The sequence below is a fragment of the Equus caballus genome, chromosome 9 (assembly GCF_041296265.1).
Source record: "Equus caballus isolate H_3958 breed thoroughbred chromosome 9, TB-T2T, whole genome shotgun sequence".
NCBI lineage: Eukaryota > Metazoa > Chordata > Mammalia > Perissodactyla > Equidae > Equus > Equus caballus.
In genome coordinates, this window is record NC_091692.1 from 68,991,601 (window position 1) to 69,005,394 (window position 13,794).

At 35.8% G+C, this 13,794-nt stretch overlaps 1 protein-coding gene across 4 annotated transcripts in view; it reads left to right on the forward strand.

Annotated features, from left to right (window-relative positions):
* The window catches only part of PKHD1L1 (PKHD1 like 1), a 150,401-nt gene that overhangs the window by 24,837 nt on the left and 111,770 nt on the right, over window positions 1–13,794 (forward strand). For all 4 annotated transcript variants that reach the window (XR_011421351.1, XR_011421352.1, XM_070221703.1 and 1 more), the window contains exons 10-18: window positions 559–629; window positions 1,632–1,742; window positions 3,669–3,758; window positions 5,645–5,913; window positions 7,237–7,328; window positions 10,492–10,651; window positions 10,961–11,096; window positions 11,888–12,031; window positions 13,534–13,691. Coding sequence is in view for 2 of the 4 variants with exons in the window: in XM_070221703.1 (XP_070077804.1) it covers window positions 559–629; window positions 1,632–1,742; window positions 3,669–3,758; window positions 5,645–5,913; window positions 7,237–7,328; window positions 10,492–10,651; window positions 10,961–11,096; window positions 11,888–12,031; window positions 13,534–13,691 (1,231 nt within the window). In the remaining 2 variants the exon portion in view is untranslated. The remainder of the gene's footprint in view (window positions 1–558; window positions 630–1,631; window positions 1,743–3,668; window positions 3,759–5,644; window positions 5,914–7,236; window positions 7,329–10,491; window positions 10,652–10,960; window positions 11,097–11,887; window positions 12,032–13,533; window positions 13,692–13,794) is intronic.

Genomic DNA, 13,794 nt, shown 5'->3' on the forward strand with positions numbered 1-13,794 from the left:
ATAAGAGAAGAGGGATGGTCACTGGAAGAGCCTAGCCTTTATGAAAGATAATCCTCTTGGTTTTTTGTGGAAATATAAATTCTTACTTTATTGAGTTATAGTTTGCATATAATAAAATGCACATATTTTGTGTGTGCAGTTCAGTAAGTCCTGACAAATGTATATTTGTATACCTCTATATTTGTGTACCCGATAACTAAATCAAGATCTAGAATTTTTTTTTAGTGGGGAAGATTGGCCCTGAGCTAACATCTGTGCCAGTCTTCTTCTATTTTGGATATGGGATGCCACTACAGCATTTCTTGATGAACAGTGGGTAGGTCCACACCAGGATCTGAACCTGTGAACCCCAGGCCACTGAAGTGGAGTGTGCAAACTTCACCACTATGCCAGTAGGCTGGCCCCAAGATCTGGAACATTTTTATCTTCCCACTGAGTTCTGTCCAGCTCCTTTGCAAATTATGACATGATTTATATTACTAAAGTAAAAAAATAAATAACATTTTCCTAAAATAAAGTTCATGTTTAAAGGAAAAATTTTACGTTTTTTTAAAACAGGAGTTTCCCACAAAAAATGGCATATTTTGTTTCTTCTCTGAACAAAATTTCAATGTTTCAAACATATGCAGGTATGTGACTTTCTCTCAGTCTGTATGTGTGTGTGTGAGACAGAGAGAGTAAAAGAGAGAGATGTGTATGCTTCATTTCATCATATCAAAGACAATAATGATTTAAGGTACACTGTATTGTTTTATGTACTTCTAGGAAGGAAAACTGCCTAAGATGGGGAGTCTAACAGGAAGCACCGTCCTTAAGCTAGGGCCCTGAGGACTACACTCCTAGTGTCAGGTTGACTGGGAAATAATCTCATCACACTTACAGAGACAGAAGGGAAACTTACACGTCTCAACTTTGGCTGTTGGTTGAGGGAGGAAAAAAAAATCTCTACTGTCAATTTAAACCACAAGCCAGTGCTGTCTCAGATTTACACTGTCACTGTGGCCCAAAAGAATCCTCAAGCAAATTATAATTTATTTAATTTACGGAGATCTCAGGTTGGTTGTACCTTTAGGAGACTGTCAGAAACAACTGAAATCCTGCTGGAAGAAGTGTGCTTCATTCCAGTTAGGAGTGATGGAATGGCACATTCCCATTTTAGGGATGTTCAACGTGAAAAAAAAATATGTGTGTTGGAATCAATCATATATGATAAATCCTGACTTTTTCTTGAAATTTATCCAATGTGAAACTTCTATGTAAAAGCATATAGAGCTTTGATAGAACTAATGAGAATAAAATTTAATAAGATTCTACCGTATGTCATACACTGGGCTCTTTTTGCCAATATACCTTTATATATAAAGCCAAAAAAATTCCAGTCACAGTTAATGTATTACATATGAGAAAAATATAAATATAAGACATGGGCTCATAACTATAAGAAGGATTCATTCTTCAAGAGCATCAGAGGCAAAATAGTGAAACACCTAATTGATTCATTTGGTAATCTAAAACCAACACTGTGCTAGGTGCTATGGCTAAGTAATTTGGAAAATTTAAAAAAATCAAGCATTTGGGTTTATGTGTAGTATTCACATTTTATTTCATGTGCTTCCCCTCCCCCTCCGCAGTGGTCACTACAATTTCACCTTCACGAGGAAGCATTCAAGGTGGCACCACACTAACGATAAGTGGACGGTTCTTCGATCAGACAGATTTCCCAGTCAGAGTTCTAGTTGGAGGTATTTTTCATGATTTTTAATATATTAATTTATGAGAACAAATCTTGCCTTTTCTCTGATAATTTGTAAGAAGAATAATAGTCTTTCCTCAATTAATGTCATAAATTTAAAGCTTGGTATTTTCACGTAGAAATTTGGTTTGGTGGCTTGATGCTTCTCTCAATTTTCTGATGAGGACCACTCCTTGCAGCCTTCCATGACTAGGACTTGGGCTCTGGTACCAAAGGCATTGTGTGGTCGCTGTGGCTGCCATCCTTCAATTCCTCACCATAGAGACATGCGTTCCCTCTATTTAACAAACTCTTAAATGCCCTTTGGAACTGTTGTTACTTCTCAAGGGATTGGCTAATTATGGAGTAATTTAAAGTAGTATTTGGAGATACTCTCCTCATCTCTTCTCAGATACTGTGTCTTGTCTGGATATCAGTAATTACTGATGATATTCGCCTTGGAAAGACCATTAATTAATGTTGTGTTTTCAAATGTCCTTGGGGCTTGGTTCTCTGGTTTTGCATCACGTTTTTGTGTCTCGTCTAGATCTGTTCAGAGTTAGGGAGGTATGTAGCTCAAAAGGGATATTGGGGTGAATATAATAATGGGGATCTTCCCACTCAGTCATAGTGACCTAACACCCCAATGGGCAGGGAACAGGATGTCTGCCCATGCAAATGGCACATGCATTTTCTGATACAGCCCTCTGCTCAGGTATTTTCTATTTTTAGTGAATCTGCTCATAAATCAGACAAAATGTGATTTAAGAAGAGAAATTAATATAAAGCATCCTCATCTGACTCTTATACAATATCTTTCCTATGCCTATGAATCCTTGCTGGTCACCTGCATAAATATGAAAACCAGACCATAAGATTTTTAAATTTCATATATGTTATCTGATGTTTTAAATATTTAAACCAGGGGCATAAAGTATTTTTACTTTATATACTGTGTTTTATGATCTGATATTATGATACAGTTGATATGCAAATATACCATGTTAATATTTTATGATATTCCATTGCCATTAATGTGACAACCAGCTTCAAGATTTTGAATCCTCAATTTCTTGAAAATAATGATTTGTTTATGTATCTTTCCTTTGCTCCAAACAAAATGGGCTAAGTTGGTTCAATATACCTTTCAGATTACTGTTTTATAGTTCACTTTTCTTGCATCCACAAAGTATTCAAGATAATGAAAGGTAGTGTTGAAGTATAAATTTTCCAGGCCACCAAACACAACTTGGCAAAGATACCTTCCTTCATTTGCTACTGTTTGCCTCACTTTTTGTGGGCTGTGATTCCCAAATAGTAAATACTTAATGAGGGCTGACTTTACCTGAGGCATTGTGAGAGACTCATGGAGGTCTAAAACATAGATGCTTCCTTCAGGTCTAATTGTGCTTATGTACAAGTCTGATCATTCTCATTTAGACCCTTGTCTGTTTTGGTTTCAGTCTGCCTGTGAAAATACCATTTACAGATTATTATCCCTTTTTCATTTGAAGAACTAGACTAAACCACCTCTTTTTTTTTATTACTAAGAGGACTGGGATCGTCTGCTTTTGCAAATTCTGAACATAATGGATTTATTCAGCAACTTGTCTACAAGGAACATAATATAAGCCTTCACTTTAGACCCAGAAGTGAAATGTTTTAGTTGACATAGTTTTATTCTGTTTCTAGAAGTTGTGAAATTTTCTGATTCAGACTTGTGGTATTTTGCCAGGAAAAGGTTGCCTTGTGGAAGTATGACACTTAATGAGTGGTAAGCTCTAATGGAGAATGTGTAAAGGAAATGAAACCTCCCACTCCAACTCTGCCTCTTGCTTGTGCAATTTTGTTTTCATTGAAAGTATTTCAATAGAGACTGATGTGATTTGCATTCTGAAGCTCAGTAGTAATAGTTCTGCATCTTGCTTCTTTATAGGTCAAGCCTGTAATGTTTTGAATGTCACAGAAAATAGCATACATTGCAAGACACCTCCTAAACCTGATATTCTCAGAACTGTATATCCAGGTAAGTAGTCAGGCCATTTCTACATTTATATAAGAAGAATATTATTGACATATATCATTAGCGTTTTAGTCCATTTGGGCCGCTATAACAGAATCCCATAACTGGGTAGCTTATAAACAACAAAGAAGGTGGGAAGTCTAAGATCGTGGTACCAGCAGATTGGTTGTCTGGTGAGGACCTGCTTCCTCATGGATGGCACCTTCTCAGGGCTAGAGAGCTCTGTGGGATCTCTTTTATAAGGGCCACTAATCTCATGTTTAAAGGCTTCATTCTCGTGAGCTAATCACCTTCCAAAAGCCCCACCTCCTAATAACATCACATTGGGCATTAGGTTTCAATCTATGAGTTTTGGGGGACACAAAATTTCAGCCCATAACAGTTATAACAAAAAATATTATTTGAACCTTTTAGAACTTGCAGTGAGAATTATAATAAATGTCTTCCCAGTTTTTTTCTTTCTACTTTCTGGATTAGGAAATACTTGTACTAAAATAGTTGCATCAAGTCTTCACAAGTGGAGGTAAACCCAGCCTAAATTCCTCAGGCACCCGACTGGAAACAGCGCGTCTCTATTGATCGAGTACAATGCTGCCTTCATTTCAAAGTAAAGGATGATTGCTAACTGTTATTACAGGCTACATGGACATTTAAAAGATGTATTTTCCTGGTTAAAAAATAAATGGCAGAAGTTCAATCTTTACTTGCGTAGAATGATTTAGGAGTGATAACAGGGGATGAGAGAAATGGAACTCAGAATGCTTTTCAGACTCTCACCTGTGGCCCAGTGCAAGTGTAGCTGATGGCACTGATATTGCTACTGATGCCACTGAAGTGCTGTGCATGTGTTTGAGTGGGGTGTGTATCTCATATCTTGTGCACACAATGAAATCGGTTTATGATTGTATCATTGGTTGATATTTGAAGCCAAATAAATTCTGCTTATCAGCCTCTTAAATTTCCTCATTTTGAATGATATTAGAAAAAAATGACCAGTTTAAGGAGAGAATTTTGATATTTGTAGTTGATAACTTTAAAGAAAATTGTATATATCAGAGAACAGTGCTGCTGCAAAATGTTCAAGTGCTCAAGCTTTTCTCCAACCAAACCCAGCTGAAGAGCAGGAGCCATTATTTTCTAGATCCAGACACTCCAGACAAGCTTAAGGCTGCTGGAGGAAGGTGTGAGCCTGATTGTTGTATTTAAGGAAGAAAAAAAAGCTGAGATGGTTCCCTTATTATAAGGAAAAAACCTAATCACAGGATTTACACTGTTAAGTGTAGGTACACCTGAATGAGAATATTCTCTCTCCAATTCTGTCCAATAAGGGGATGAAATCCTGGAGCAGAAGTAATGTGAAAAACAAATATTGACAGAAATCTTAAGGCCAATAGTGTCTGTTCGTTGATTAGTTGTAAGCCATTAATTGAATAACTTTTGTTAGAATAATCAGAGCAAAAGTTTTGTAATCAAATGGTCTGAATCTTGAAGTTTTGTGTCTTAACTCTATAAAGCAACATCAGTTATATCATAGGTAATTATTATTATCTAAAGTAAAACACTTACTAAGTTCTGGGTGTTTTACATATATGTATGAACTCTAATCCCCATAGCAACCATGCATATAGTAATACTATTCCCATTTGACACATATAGAACCTGAAGTTCAGATATGTGACATAATAATAAACAAATTGTAGACTGTCTCAATAGCACTCTATCCTCTGGATACAGGTACATGTAGGAGTATGTATAATAGTTTTATTTACACACATGCTCTAAAAATGTGAACAGAAATAGAATATCTATAGCCACCAGCCAAGTAGAAGGCCTTTGAGACACTGCATCAAAATTCTGATGAAAGGAATCTTTTATTTTGTTTTGTTCAGGTGGGAGAGGCCTAAAGCTTGAGGTATGGAACAATAGCCGGCCAGTACATCTTGAAGAGATTCTTGAATACAATGAAAAAACTCCAGGGTACATGGGTGCCAGCTGGGTAGATTCAGCATCCTATATTTGGCCCATGGAGCAAGACTCATTCGTTGCACGCTTCAGTGGATTTTTGGTGGCTCCAGATTCTGATGTTTATAGATTCTACATCAGAGGTGATGACCGTTACGCTATTTATTTCAGCCAGACTGGAATTCCAGAAGATAAGGTAGGGAAGCCACAGAATACTATTTGATATTATAGAAACAATATGATAAGCTTCATATGTGTCTCATTTATTCTAAACCAAAACCAATGAATATGTTAAAGAATTTATGAGATACATTTTCATGTGGTTAGGGTCTTGGCTATTTCAACACACGTGATAGGAACTATAAAGTTGTCATAGAAAACTTATGGCCTAAAAGAAAATGCTTTCTCATATCTAAATTTTCTCTAGCAGGGAGAAAATACATATGTTTCCTTTCAGATTGAAGACTATTTTTATTACGAGAGAATTATAACCACACGTAGGAAATTTGGAAAAGAGTGAAAATAGTTCACTACCCTACTGGATCTATTTCACTATTACTTAGTCATGAAATTAAAGTCTGTCATCTCCTTATGTCTTGATTTTGTTTTCCATGTAAATGGGATCATACATCCAATTTCATAGTCATTTTTTGTCACATATTGGTATTTCCACATCTTATTAAATAATTTATCTAACACCATTTTCTAATGACTAAATAGTATGTTATTGCATGTTTGCTAAACTTAGATAACTTTCTCCATACTGATAAGTTTTTAATTTACTTCTGATTTTTTATGACCATAATATTCTGTTGAACATTTTTGTTCATTAAATTATTTTGTATTTTGTATTATTTCTTTAGGACAATTTCACAAATGTGAAACTAATAGATCAAATCAAAAGAACATTTTATGACCTAATATAAATGGCCAGATTGCCTCCCAGCTGGATGAAAAGGTTTAAACTGCTGCCTGTAATAGATGAATTCCTAGCTTTTCAGCACGTTTCCTCCAAAGATGGTTTAGTCATTCCAAAGGGGTGCCCCAAGTCTTCCCATCCTAGTATGCAGACTCATTTAGTTATGTTTGGCATCTTTTTAATGATTTCATTTTGATTAAATCCCTCAAAGTTATCTGCAGAACAAAAGAATATTTTGTTTAACAATAATACCCTTCCTTTTGGTGTGTCTTCCGTCGCAGCTCTAACTGTGGAAAAGCTGTGGTCTGTGGGTACTCATTGTACAGTGGTGCTGACGTTAGTGAAGGGTGGAAGCAATGAAGCGAGCTTTGAGAATTTTTAAAAATTCTAGTTCATCATGGATAACAGATCTTAGAAGAAAAATATGAAGTAATTTCGCATTTTTCTATTCATAAACATTCTAAGACTGACAGAAATAGTAAATGACAAGTAAATAAATGCTGAAAAGGTTTATTAATAAGTTCTCCTCTCTCTTTCTCTCTCCCTCTTCTATTTCTCTCTCTCTTCTCTCTCTCTCTCTGTCTTTCTTTTTGGGATAAGGTGAGGATTGCATATCATTCTTCCAACGCCAATAATTATTTTTCCAGTCCAACACAAAGATCAGATGACGTTCATCTTCAGAAAGGAAAAGAGTAAGGTTTTTTCTTTTCTTTAAATTGTTATGTGATGTTTAAAAACTATAAGTTTATATCTAAAAATATTTTTAATTTGTTTTATTGGTGGATGTGCTATTAGTTTATTGGCTTAATTTATAATTGGTCATTCTCTATAATTTTATTAAATTTTGTTTCTACACTTTCAAGAATACTGGCATTCAGCTAATCAAGGCAATTTGAAATCTAAATTAACCCTGTTGCAGAAATTATAATTTTGTGAAATTTACTTAATCCTGTTTTTAGTTTCTACTAGGACCTTTTGGTTAATCCAGCCATCTAATTTCTCTGCTTCTACCTGAGCTCTTGAATATTGCTAGAGAACAATCACAAAACCACATGGATTGGTGCCACAGTTAATATGTATTTAATATTCACTGATTTATTCCAGTCCCTTGGCCAGGTACTGGAAATTTAAAATAAATAATATTAAAATACACTCTCTGCCCTTAAGGAGTACATCATTTAGTGCTTAAAGGTCAATTCTAGGGAGAAAATGAGGGTGTCATTCAAATAGCAATAATCTCATTCAAAAAGCCATTCAGGATTACTAGAAAACAGGGAGATAAAAGACATGATATATTTAAAATAGCTAAGTTACATGGAGAGCATCAAAAATTCATTGAGATCAGCTTCCATTTATCGTTTATATCAGTTAGGTTTTGCTGCATAAGAAACTCCCCCCTGGGCCGGCCCCGTGGCTGAGTGGTTAAATTATTGTGTTCCGCTTCAGCAGCCCAGGGTTCGGATCTTGGGCGCGGACATGGCACCGCTCATTAGGCCATGTTGAGGCGGCATCCCACATGCCACAACTAGAAGGACCCACAACTAAAATATACAACTAATTACTGGGGGGATTTGGGGAGAAAAAAACAGGGGGAAAAAAAAAAGAAGGTTGGCATCAGTTGTTTGCTCAGGTGCCAATCTTTAAAAAAAAATAAACTCCCCCAAATTTAGTAGCCTAAAGCAACCCAATTTTGTGATTGGCTGGGCAGTTCTTTTGGTCCTGGCTACTTTTGTTGGGCCTTGATGGTCTAGGATGGCCTCACTCACATATCTGGAGCCTCAGCTGGCATGGTTGGAACTTAGATATCTGGGACATCCCACTCCACATGGTCTCTCATCTTCCCGGAGGCTCACCCAGGCTCGTCACGTTGGTGAATGGGTTCCCAGCAGGAAATAGGGCAATTCCTAATGCACTTCGACTTTTTAAGACTGCTTGTGTCACATTTGCTAATATTCTGTTGGCCAAAGCAAATGGCCAAACCTAGATTTAGGGGGTAAAGAAATAGACTTCACTTCTTCATGGGAGGAGGTTTTTTTAAATATTCTACCACACCAGCCTTCCAGATATTAATGAGATTATGCTTATAGGCAGCACCATGAAGATTTGGTGGATGTGGACAGAGAGGGTTGGGATCAACGGTACCTGAGAGCAATCACACTTAGTGTTCTCACTGAGGTCTTAGTAATAACGATATGGGGACGGCATTCCATTCCTTTCCTCCTGCTCCTTCTACTGTTACATCTTTGTATAGTTAAACATTTTCTTTTTTAACCAAGATCACTGGACCAATTCAGGGTAAATGGAGTACCTAATTAATCCCTGCTGCTATTGTGTCAGTACACCTTCAGGTTTTCCCTTGGCCTTGGAAAATGAGTTCGATTTACCTACTTGGCAGAAGCACAGGGCTTGCATGAAAGTGACTGGTAATACATCTGCTGCTTGATATCTGTACTCTTGAAAAACTAGCTTGGAATTCACACACTGCACTTACAATAATGGCTGTGAATTCTGAAACTGAGGCCACTCTAGCTGGTTTATTGCATAGTGGTCCCTGGGGCCTTTCCAGAGGTAGCTGATATTGCCAGTTTATTCTACTCAGGTGATATAGCCCCATGTGCATGCTTCTTGAGTCACCCCCTTCTACTTTGAATCCTACCTCGGTTACTAAATTTTAAATAATCTTTCAGTTTTTAAAACTCCCTTAGTTTCTGTTATTCATAGGAACAAAGAGAATAATAATATATATTTTATAGGATTTTGTGAAAATTAAATATGTGTCTGTAAAGTGCTCAGCTTAATGTCTAGCACATAGGAAGTGCCTCAGAAATATTTTTAAGCTGCCAGTAAGGATATAGAATTTAATGGTTCTTCTTTGAGTCCTACTCCTTAATTAGCTTTGGCCACCTCCATTTGGCAGAGATGGCAAACAGGTTCTCGGGGCGACCAAGAGTGTGACGTAATCTTCAAATATCAGTTCTTTGAGGGAGATGACTCAAAGCCCCATCTTCCTAGATAGATGAGAGGCGGTAAATGTCTCTCATTCAGTCTTCCACGAGCTGTAGATACTTACTCTCCACATACAAAAGATGTGACGCAATTTAGAGGAACTCCCAGCTGGCCTCTCTGAAGATGGCAGCAATGGTGATATTGATGGATTTAGGTAGGAAAGCAGTAGCTTTGCACTCAACTGTAACAACTGGTCAGTAACACCTTATCCTGGATAGGCTGTTGGATGATAGACAGGGGGCCTCAGGAATCAAGAATTCCAAATATAAGATGTGAATCCCATTCAGCTTGTTGGAGGGCCATAGTCAATCTAATCAGTAAAAATTTCCTGAGGCAATATTTTAGTTCCTAAATTAGAAGGGGAGCCAATATTTAAGGAACATGAGAGGAAGAGTTTTCATCCCTGACACATATAACCACTCAGATACAAAATACATAATATGTCTTAAGTTTGCCTGTCAGTTTCTCACACCTTAAAGTATTTAACCTCTGCATGTCCTCTGTTTTATGCCAGGGAGTTTGTATTATAATCTACAATGTAATTTTATTTTAAACTCCTTGAGGATCGGGGTTAGTATCTTTTTCAATAAATATTTATTGACAAAAATGAATGAGTCAGTCATGAATGGGAACAACTCTCTATCTCTAATGTAGATGTCTTACATAATTCATTATTTTAGCAAACCACTGTGAAACTTAATATTTTAATATTTAAAATCAGGAATCCCACAATATAAATCATTTAACAGCCATATATTTTATACAGTGTTGAAATTTGATTCATTGAAAAAATTCAGGACAAGTGTTCTAGAGAAAATAGTTGTATTCATTAATTACTCTATTTTCCAGATATTACGTTGAAATCTTGCTGCAGGAGTATAGACTAAGTGCTTTTGTTGATGTTGGATTGTACCAGTATAGAAATGTTTATACTGAACAGCAGACAGAGGATGCAATAAATGAAGAACAGCTTCTCCAATCCCGGTCAACAGTGGTCCAGGAAGTACAGGTTTGCTGTGATTATAGATCCACCTGATAGAAAGTGAATGTTCAAAGATAGGAGCCCTGTTTGGCTGTTAATTTTACTGGATGAGATGCTGTTTTGGGGAAAAGCAGTCATGGAAAATTATTGAATTGTGACTTGGAGTATCTGTATTATAAACTAACGAGGCTATTATTTGAGAAGACAAACTTCAAAATATTTTATCATTTGCAGTAAAATTGGTCAATAAAAAGACATTGAATAGCTGAATTATAATACTTTTAAAATGTATTTTTCTACATAGTAGAGATATGTTGTTTTTTATTTGGAAAATAGGTTATAACATTGGAAAACTGGGAAACAAGTAATGCAATTAATGAAGTGCAGAAGCTCACGGTAACCAGCCCATGTGTGGAAGCTAATTCTTGTTCACTTTACCAATATAGATTAATCTATAACATGGAAAAAACTGGTGAGTGGTAAAAGATAAGGGAGATTTTATTTCTCTTCACGTATAGATTAAATTATAAAAAATTGTTTGCTCTAGTCAAATTCTACTGTCTGGGAAATATAGTTTTAATAGTATGCTAGAAAAGGAAGCAAAAAAATATAAAGAAAACCCTTCAGACTGGGATAGAAAACGGCATCAATAAGAACAACTTTCTGATATATACTATCATTTTCTTCTGTAAGGATCATGATAACTTTATATCTAAATGCACATAAGGATTTTATATATCTGTGATTCACAAGCGTAAGTTAAGCTAATAGGAATTAAATTCATCATTACAGAGAAAGAGATATTTCTTTCAATTTCTCAAATGGAGCCATAAACCTATGAGACATGAATTTATCTGTTAATAACCATTGTATTTCTATACTTCATAATAAATTCTGAAAAAAATAATTTTTGCTATTTCTGTTAACTGTTTCAATAAGCAAATATTGATGAGTGCTTTGTGTTTGCCAAATGCAACGCATATTACTATGGGACTATTAAAGCAATAAAATATGCACCCTTTTCTCAAAAGATCACAATCCACTTAAGCAGTCAGTATTATTGAACTTGAATCAACTTTGGAACACAGCTTCATTAAGTGATAACTTATGTGGTACAGACTATAGTTGCTTTAAAAAATTCAAGTATAAGACATCAGTGCTGGCTGCGGTAGTGCAGAAAGATTTCAACACTGCTTCTTCTTCTTTTTTTTTTATTAAAGCCCCTAATCATATGACTTTAATTTTTTTTAATTCATCCAAAAGTCTTGCTACCTGCTGATGCTTCAGACTTCATACTGCAATCAGCCTTAAATGACCTCTGGTCTATAAAACCGGACACAGTTCAAGTAATAAGAACACAAAACCCCCAAAGCTATGTTTACCTGGTAACCTTTGTGTCAACTAGAGGTAAGCACCTATTTCGTTTTGCTCTTCTGTACAGTTTTCCTAGGAAACAAATTTGTATACTGTCCAACCCCCCTGAGAAAGGTAAAAGCTCCACAAAATGACAGGAGAAGAATTGCATTCATAGCCTTGATCAAGTTTAGGAGAAATAGAAATTAAGTGGTTAATTTTTTTCTATTGTAATTTAAATTTTGGCTGTATTTCAAGGAATGTACAACTCCAGTGCATGAGAAATATACTATATATATTACAAATGCACTATGACTGTCACAGCCTACTTTATACTTAGCAAAATTAGTGAAGATATTAATTCTGGAAATGGAATTTAAGTGAATCAGTATTGCTCAAGCGACTCTAGTCTGGCCAGATCTTGCGTGATGAAAGGATTCTGTGGTCAAATCCACCGTGGGAAACGCTACATACCACATACTCCCTGAAGATTGATGGAGCTCATTAGAATATTAAAATTTCTGAGGAGTCCTGCAGTGAGAAAAGAACAAAACAAAACAAAAGCTGTTCACCTGTGTTTAATGCGACATTTTCCAAAACTATTTGACTTCTCTGCCCTTTTCAAGTAATAGCTATTAACTCCCTATTAATGTTTTACATTTTCAAGTCTTAAAGTCAAGTTTAGCAACCAGTTTGGGTATTTGAGATATCTAGCTCATGAACTAGAATCATTATTTTCTAGTTCTTTTATAAGTAAAATGTTGCTTCATTGTTTATGTCTCATTTTATGAGATTGTTAATCTGATTGTTGAGTGGAGGGTGAAGAACTTTGTTTAATATGAATCAAAATTCTAGAAATTTCCCAAAGATTAGATTGTCGAAATGCTATAAAAATGAAGATATGGTTATTCTTGTTCTCCCAGGAATACTTTTACAGATGAGAGAAATTTTAAGGCTTCAGCAGAGACCTTAAGAAATATGGTACCAAAATCATAACTGGGCACATTCTCAGACTTTACCCAACAGAGGTCAATGGAATTCTACTGGTAAAGCAACCTCCCAAAGAAAGAGACAATCTGAGGACAAGGGCTATTTCTCTCAAAATGAGATTATATAAACAGACCTAAAATCCTGGGGCTATTTCCTGGAATTCAGCTTTGTACTCTGATCATATCTAAAGAAAATTGCAATATCCCAGCCTACCCCTTTAGAGTAAGATAATGGTAGTGGAACAAAACGAAAAGAATTTTTGGAATATCCTGCTGCCCATTGATCTTTACCTCATGGTCCCAATACCTTCTATTTATCTTATTAATAATTCCTTTTAAGCCATGGAAACAGAACCTTAAACAAAGAGCACTTTATCTACTATTTTGTTATTTCTGCTATGGAGAAATCTGCTCAAATTCAAGGGTCTGCATCTTCTCCATTCATTCTTTTTCTGGGATATTACAACTCCAAATAAAGCCAATTCTCATAAATTTGAATGTCTATTATGGATATATTGACATATTATTAGTTTACTTCTTTAAATTCTGATTAGTACTTTATTGCAGGAGACTTTGATCTGCTCGGTTATGAAGTATTTGAAGGGAACAATGTCACACTGGATATTACAGAACAAACCAAAGGAAAACCCAGTTTGGACACATTCACACTGAAATGGGAAGGGATCAATTCTAAACCTCTTACCCCTTGGTCATCAGAAGCTGAAGTAAGCTCTATGTTAATTTTTTAAACAGAAAGCCATTTAAGTGTCACCTTTCTATTAAGAAAACCACTTAGGGGCCGGCTCCGTGGCTGAGTGGTTAAGTTTG